The 7913-nt window shown below is 34.7% G+C and overlaps 1 protein-coding gene across 1 annotated transcript; it reads right to left on the reverse strand.

The window, feature by feature from the left end:
* Positions 1-2180: 2180 nt before the first annotated feature.
* On the reverse strand, positions 2181-4192 carry LOC120143508 (probable WRKY transcription factor 21). The gene is made up of 3 exons (XM_039157815.1): positions 2929-4192; positions 2721-2846; positions 2181-2626 (listed from the first exon to the last, which is right to left on the reverse strand). The coding sequence occupies exons 1-3, from the start codon at positions 3591-3593 to the stop codon at positions 2485-2487; spliced, it is 933 nt and encodes a 310-aa protein (XP_039013746.1). The 5' UTR covers positions 3594-4192; the 3' UTR covers positions 2181-2484.
* Between the last annotated feature and the right edge of the window lie 3721 nt (positions 4193-7913).

The following is a 7913-nucleotide window of genomic DNA, read 5'->3' on the forward strand; positions in this document are numbered from 1 at the left end:
ATTTATAGTTGAAGCTTAAGGATTAATCTTGTAAATATCTTAAAATACAGGGATTAAATGAACAATTTTCCCATACCAATTTTTCAACCAAATCATGCTGTCAATTTTCAACAATTGTTGCTGTCAACTTATTGGTGTAATTGCTGTCAACTATCAATGCAAGTTTCTATGCATTATTCAAAACCAATTTTCAACAGGTGCACTTGAGATTCTTTTTGAAGATTTTGTTGTCCCAATGGCTTTTTGTAGCCTAGTTCCATCCGTCTGTCACAATACTTCTCCCCCAATGGAATCATTTGGTAATAATGAATGTCATGAAACTCAAATGTTTACATTTGTAAATATAAGTCTATGATTTTGTCGTCACTGAAATCCATAACCATTAACCACTACCTCTATCACTGTACATCAGCAGTGAGCTTGGACAGACCAAAAGAATCAATTGTAAAATCTAACCAAACCATATATTCAAATTGAAGAAAAATCAATGAGCATATTACCAAGGAAGAGGGATGAAGAGCTTTAAATGCTACCGTCTTAAACACCATTAAAGGAACAAACGATAATATCTACGATTGAACTTTAATATATCCATTGGATGAAAATGAGAATGAATAGAGACTTTTCTAATTGTAGGATCGAAATCTTTCTATTATAGATGTGGAATTATTTGTAAGGGAGTCGGATGTTCTTCTGACTGTCGAGTAGAGATCCATTCGTTATAATTATTGTCACAAGTACAATGATAACTGATCATAGGTTCTGTTGTAGATTCATTTGGGGATGACCACTAATTGTAGCATGATTGATCCCTCTAGAAATGAACTGTTGGCGGCAGTTTAATAAACCCTTTCGACTATATATATTTTTTAACGAATGAGATGGATGTTTTCTCAGGGTCATAGATGCCACCGCTCATATATTTTCTCAAAGCATGACACTGCATTGTTGATCCCTCAAACACAAGCTTTGAAAGTAACGTGATAGATCCTTCTAGCGATTAACTGTTGGTTACATTGTAGTAGATTCGTCTGCTAGAAAACCCCATCTGTAAAACTTGACATGTCTACATAGAATTCCACCACTTTAAATACAATGTTATATTGAATCTATCAAGATACCTCTAAGTGAGATACCCTTGTTACTCTAGTGGGATACCTCTTAGTGAGATGCCTCCGCTTTTATAGTGAAAGATGTCTTAACAATATCCCTCTGATAGATCTCTTCGGAGACAATCACTGATGGTAGTGTGGTAGATTCTTGCAAAGATGAACTTCGGCTCATAGAAACGCCTTACAACATCCCTCTGCTAAGTGCTGACTGTGGCGTAAGATGCCTCTGTCTGAACAACATGAAATACCTGATACCTCTATAGCTTTCATCTATTATAAACGTAATGTTGCACGAACCTACGAAGAGGTCTCTAAGTGAGATATTCCCATTCGTACAACATATGAAACCTTCTATGTGAGAGACTTTGCTTGTATAACATGAGGCGTCATGTATTCACCTAAAGCGTGAGATGTTCTACCGTATGTAGTACGAAGACATTATCACTCTAAAAGGCTTTTACGATTACAACGACCCGATAATAATATAGAAGTTCTTCTGTTTTAAAGAATAATAAATAAAAATATGTTTTATAATTTATGTTATAAGACAAAAGGAGGTTAGAGAAATTTCCAGGCTTTGTATGGAACCTTGTGATGCAATTGCAGTGTGGTCGTCGAAGCCACGTTGGTTAGACTTTACATAGTTCACATGCCTGGCCGTGTTGAAAGGCTGACTTCAATAATTCTTCACGGATACCAAACAGACAAGAAAATGGAAGTTGATTGGTTTACCAAACCCACAAAACAATTCTCTCTTTATACATATTATTGAATGCTGTTAAGTCTATCCCTTCTTTGACCGCACCAGTTTCCTACACTTTTATCAGTTGTGATAAAAACTTGGGATTTGAATCCCAAAGCTCTTCCTGAGTTTATTTGATTATGCTTGACTGAACTCTTTTATCTAATAAAAATTGAGTTCGAATTTATGTTCAATCTAACTCGTTTTTTTATGCTTAGAATTCAAATATTGAACTCTTTCCATTAACAATCGAATCAAATTTGAATAACTTCCTAGCACATATCCCTATTCACTAAGGCCCAGTAGGCAGCAGAATTCAGTAGAATATATTCCAACTGAAGGCCCGTTGCAGACAAAGAGATAAATGCAGCCCCACCAGCCCTCAATAGCTCCTATAAGTCATATATAAGTCCAAACTACCCAACAACTTGAGCGACACACAGATTCAGTTCATCAACCCTTTTCAAGCATTGATTGCCATGAAAGATCAAACACTTGTTTCTTACAATTCTACACCAGCACTAGGCTCTAACGCCACCAGCATCAAAACCCTAAAAATGCTAAGAAATCCAACCTAGCCAAACAAAGAAAAAGAAACTGAACATTGAAAAGCCTTGACACCACAATTTCCTATGTTGTAGATTGGGATGGTAATCTTGGGTGATTATGCTCACCTTCATAGGTAACAATAAGCATGGATGGCTCTTCCAAGCACCTCTCCACATGTTTCCTTGCAGGGCAACATCTCATGGTGCTACATTTATAATAACCCCTACACCAGTTAAAAAACAAATTATAACACATTCCACTTGCATGCATGTCAAATTCATATATCAATCAAATCTCAGTCTTTATATAATTATTACCTAGGGTGAGGCGAACCCTTGATCGGCTTCTGCCCGTATTTTCTCCATGAATAATCATCAGGAGGAATGTCTGCAAACTTGTTACTGATGGCAGGCACCTTGATTGACCTCTTCACTCTATGTTTCCTGTCCAATATAGCGCTATCAATTAAGTACAAAGTGGGGGAAACAAAAGTTGATCAAATAAGAGAGAAAACTAGAATCTAACCTCTTTTTAGAGCAATGGCATCTACAACTACTAGTTCCACATTTGACACTCCCATCTTCTTCTACCTTACCATAACATTTCTTCTTGTGCTGGGAATGGAAAGAACTCCCACCAGTACCATTCAAGTTAGCTACCCTTCCATCTATGCTCAAGGAAGAAATGAAAGACCTAGTAGATGACATGGTAGGTGTGTAGCTAGAGCCATCAAAGTTCAAGTTAATCCCACTACTACTGCTCTTCCTAGACATCATCATTTCAGCTTGTTGTTTCATCTGCTGTTGTGTTTGGAGGAAATCACAGTGCCCCGATGGCGCCTGTTGAGTGAGTTGAAGAGGGTTCTTCCCATTCGAACTCGGTTCCAAAGATGGGTACCCTAAACAAAGAGATTTCTTAGCATGTGAACTCAATTGTTGAACATTAGAGTGTGGAGTATCCAAGAGGGTGGTGTGAGGAAAAGGGGTTTGTGATTTCCTTAGCTTCCTCACTCTTGCATGTCCCAGACCATAGTTCAAAAGGGAAACTACTCTTTTGAACCTAAAAACAGCTTCCCCAGTTTCAGCCATTAAATTCCTGTAATTAACCTGGTCTTGGGGCTGAGACAAAATACTCAAAACTCTATGGGAGCTCTCTATTGCTGCTTTGTTAGACGCCTCAACCTCCTCCATGTTACCCCAAAAAAGAAAAACAAATTACCTAAACTAAAACATACACTAAAAACAGAAAAAATGGTAAAACATTAGATCTTTAAGCAATAAAAAGAAACATCATGTAGGAGGATAGGTCAACCCAACAGGGATTTCTTCAACATAGTTTAAACGAAAATTTAGCTTAAAAAGGCCAATTCTTTTGCTTACTTCCAAAACAGAGAAGGTCAATAAGATCAGAGACTGGCCGATGAAAAAGAAAGAAGAAAGGGGAAAGAAAAGAGCAAGCAGACAAGGATGAAAGCATAAAACAGATCCTAAGAGTAGGAGAAAACAAAGAGAAAATTACCAAAAAGAAGAAGAAAAGAACAGACCTTGTTGGACTTGATGTTTGTTAACCCTAAGATTATTCTTTCATGTGTGTAGTTTGAGATTGAGATTGAAAGGTGTGAAAGAGAAGAATATTTATTTCTTTGGGTAGGAGAGACTTCACAAACGGCTATGACGAACCAAAGTTGCCATTTTTTCTTTCCTTTCTACATGTGTATTACTTACTACTACTATTAATTACGAACATATTTTTAAAAGAAAATCAATAGAGAGAGAGAGAAGACGAAAGAGGATGGTTTCAACTTTCAATGAACAACGGAACAAGAGAGAGGTTGAGGAAAATGAAACAGCATCATTGTCATAGATTTGAAGTGGGTCCCAAGCAAAAACCTTGGGTTTATTCGGGTTTCTATTATACCATTTCTGGCTCTTTATTTCTTGAGTGCTTTCATTACAAAATTTACAATAATTAGTGCTTAAGTACTGGTCTTTTCTACAGAAGATCACCATTTTCAGCTACCAGTTTTTACTTCCGTCCGTAACCAGGTATGCTACTGCTTTCACGTTTCTTTCTTTGTCTATTACTCTAAATTTTGGATAATTTTATGCGTAAACTACATAAATAGTCATCAAACTTTTAGGGCACTTACATTTTGATCACACAACTTTTAGTTCGTTCCCGTCGTTACCTATCATTAGTTTTATTTGAGGTGACAATTTACCTCTCGTCTTTCTCCTAGCACGCTGACTCATCTTTCCTGTTTGAGAACAATTTCTCCATCATTAACAATCTTGGGGGTCCATACTTATTCTGAAGCACCACATTTCTCCCCTTTGGACCTAATATAACTCCAATCAACTCTTGCCACTTTATCCACAGCAGCATGCACCATACCAAAACAAAGAAAGAAGAACTAAAACACCATCTGGGTTTAAGCTTAAATATGCTTTAGGGATTTTTTTTTCAATTAACCTGAAGCTTCTTAGTGGCAGAGCCATCACGGTTGAAGTAAACTTCTTTGGCCACTGCTGTGGTTTTGGCCATGGCTGTGGGCTTTTTCAAGGTGGAATAATGTGAAGAAGATGACCTTCTGGGTTTGGACAATGTTGGGTTAGTGAAAGATATCTCAGTTAGTGGAGATGGTGAACATGCCATGATTGAGTTTTTGGGGAGATATTTTCTGTGTAAAAAGAAATGATATTCATGTACACATATATGGATGAAAGAGGAAAAAGAAGAAGAAATCCAAGGTTTGAACGTAGACGATGGGGTGGTTTTCAACGAGCGGGTCACGGTGGTGGTCTTCGTCTGTCTTTGACAACATTTCTCTGTCTCCACTAGAAGCGGCAATGTTGAGGATGGAGAAATATTTTTTTCTCCTTTTTTTTCTGACTTGAACAAACGGCATGATGGATGATGAGAAGAGTCAAAACTTAGAGAAAAAAAGAAGAAGAAAAAAAGTTAACGGAAGGTAACTAGCACGTCAGTACGACCGGAGGTAACGTTAGAAATTTTACTAAAAACAAAAGAAAATTTTAGGGACTGTATTGTAAATTTTAAAAGTTATGTGACAAAATATAAGTACCCTAAACATTCGGTGACTATTTATGTAGTTTACTTTAATTTTATTATGTGACAATTTAATTTAAAATTATTTTAAATTAAAATATTATTTTGTTCAACCTATATATTTTAGATTTTTGATATATTATTTTATTTAAAATATGTGATTGTAATATTATTTTTAAAATTAAAATGTATAATTATATCCTGATTTATGTACTATATTTAAAGTTTAAACGGTTTGAATTTATTTAATGATGTCAGTAATAAAAAGTAATATTTTATCCTTAAAAGTTAAAACTATGCCTGTAAATGAACCGAACGATCAAGAACGAGGTATATTCATGTTCGTTCGTTTAACTTTAACCGAACAAATGGACGAACACGAACATAAACGAACAAAAAATTTCTTGTTTGTGTTCGTTCGTTAAAAAATGTAGTTTGTTCGTGTTCGTTCATGTTCGTTCATTAAAAAATGTAGCTTGTTCGTGTTCGTTCATTTAAATGATAAACGAACACAAATAAATTAACATAAACGAACGGACGTAAATGGACATAAACGAATAGAATAAACGAACGTAAATAAACACAAACAAACGAACATAAAATAATACAATAAACGAGCGTAAGCGAACATAAATGAAAATGGATTTTTTTTCTTTCCTAACAATTTTAGAATTATATTTTATTTAATTATTTTCAGATTTTTTTTATTTGTATTTAAAATTAATTGAATTTTAAAATATTTATGGGTATCAAATTAAAATTTATTGAATTTTAATATTTTAAATAGGTCTAGAGAGATTGAGCTAAACATAAATGAACGCACATAAACGAACATAAATGAACGAACATATTATCGAACGTTCACGAACGTAAATGAACGAAGTTCATTTAATTAAACGAACACAAAATCTTGTTCACGTTCGTTCGTTTAATAAATAAACGAACACAAATAAACTTCCCGTCAAACGATTCACGAACGATTCACTGAACGTTCGATTCATTTACAAGTCTAGTTAAAACTATTTTAAATGTAAATTATGTCCCTTAAGAGTCAGCCACGCGGACTATTACATTAAACAATTTATTTTTCTCAATTAATAAATAAATGATTATATTTGATGTAATAAGAAGGTATATAAAATTTATGATGTATTAATGAATTAGATGGTGACATATCATTATATTATCATCTAATTCATTAATACATCATAAATTTTATATACCTTCTTATTACATCAAATATAATCATTTATTTATTAATTGAGAAAAAAATTGTCCGTCCAGCTCAGTTGGTAGAGTGCAAGGCTTTTAACGTTGTGGTCGTGGGATCGAGTCCCAAGGTGGGTAATTCATAATTCTTACTGCTAGAAGTCTTCCACAGAAGATGCTCTCAACCTGGTGTTGGGTCAGCTAATTTTATATCATTATTGTTGAAAAATTTTTGATATTTCGATATAACAAATTAAGTTAAATGAATTTTAAGATTTTCCAAAATGATTTTCTAAGTATATTCGATATAATTATTCGAATATCAAAACATTACTCAAAATATTTCAAAAATCATTTTTAATCCTTACTTAAGTGTAAAATTAAGTTTTAATCTTAAAACAATTTCAAAATAATCTTTCAAAGTATTTCGAACCATTTCAAAGCCAAAAATTCTAGATTGCTCAGAGGGAACCGATTCCCCCCCAAGGGGGTACCGATTCCCCCCTGTTCAACGGTCGAAATATTTGAATTTTACACTTAGGGAACCGATTCCCCATAGGGGGTACCGATTCCCCCCACGCTCCAAACTGTTTTATTAATTGTTTTCACACTAAAACGGCTATATGATCTTCACTAATCACCCCCAACGTTCAGAAGAGATTCAAGGTGTATTTAAACAAGTTCTGAAGCCCTTGATCAACAAGAAATCATAGAGAAACAAGAGAGAAAGCATCAAACACCAAGTTTGTGCAAATCAAGCCAATTTTCCTTTCAATATTCATTTTGCTTTCAAGAACACCATTTGTGCTCATTTGTAATTATCTTTGAGTGTTCTTTTCTTATTCTAGAATTGTGCAAACATCTTACCTTGTGAGGTTTTCTTGTAAGTTTACAAATTTGTAATCTTCTCTTTGGGAAAAAGAGTGTTCTCAAGAGTTGAGGTATACTCTTGAGGGATTTTGTAAGGTTATCTCTTTGGCCTCAAAAGAAAGAACAAATTAGTGAATTTGTTGGAAAATCCTTAGTATGGATAGCTAAGGTAGTGGACGTAGACTTTGTTTGAGAAAGTCGAACCACTGTAAATCGTTGTGCAATTACTTTCAATTTTTCTGCAAAAGCTTCCACGAAATTTTTAATTGCCAATTCACCCCCCCTCTTGGCCGATTCCGTCGATCGATTAACTCAACAATTGGTATCAGAGCCTAACTCATTTGAAGGTTTAATCGCCTCTT

This window comes from Hibiscus syriacus, unplaced genomic scaffold (assembly GCF_006381635.1).
Source record: "Hibiscus syriacus cultivar Baekdansim isolate YM2019G1 unplaced genomic scaffold, ASM638163v2 tig00110858_pilon, whole genome shotgun sequence".
Classification (NCBI taxonomy): domain Eukaryota; kingdom Viridiplantae; phylum Streptophyta; class Magnoliopsida; order Malvales; family Malvaceae; genus Hibiscus; species Hibiscus syriacus.

Coding starts and splice junctions, on each gene's coding strand:
- LOC120143508 (XM_039157815.1), bottom strand. CDS start 3,593: ATGGAGGAGGTTGAGGCGTCTAACAAAGCAGCAATAGAGAGCTCCCAT. Junction 2,847..2,928: donor TGCCATTGCTCTAAAAAGAG/GTTAGATTCTAG, acceptor TATATTGGACAG/GAAACATAGAGTGAAGAGGT. Junction 2,627..2,720: donor AAGGGTTCGCCTCACCCTAG/GTAATAATTATA, acceptor TAACTGGTGTAG/GGGTTATTATAAATGTAGCA.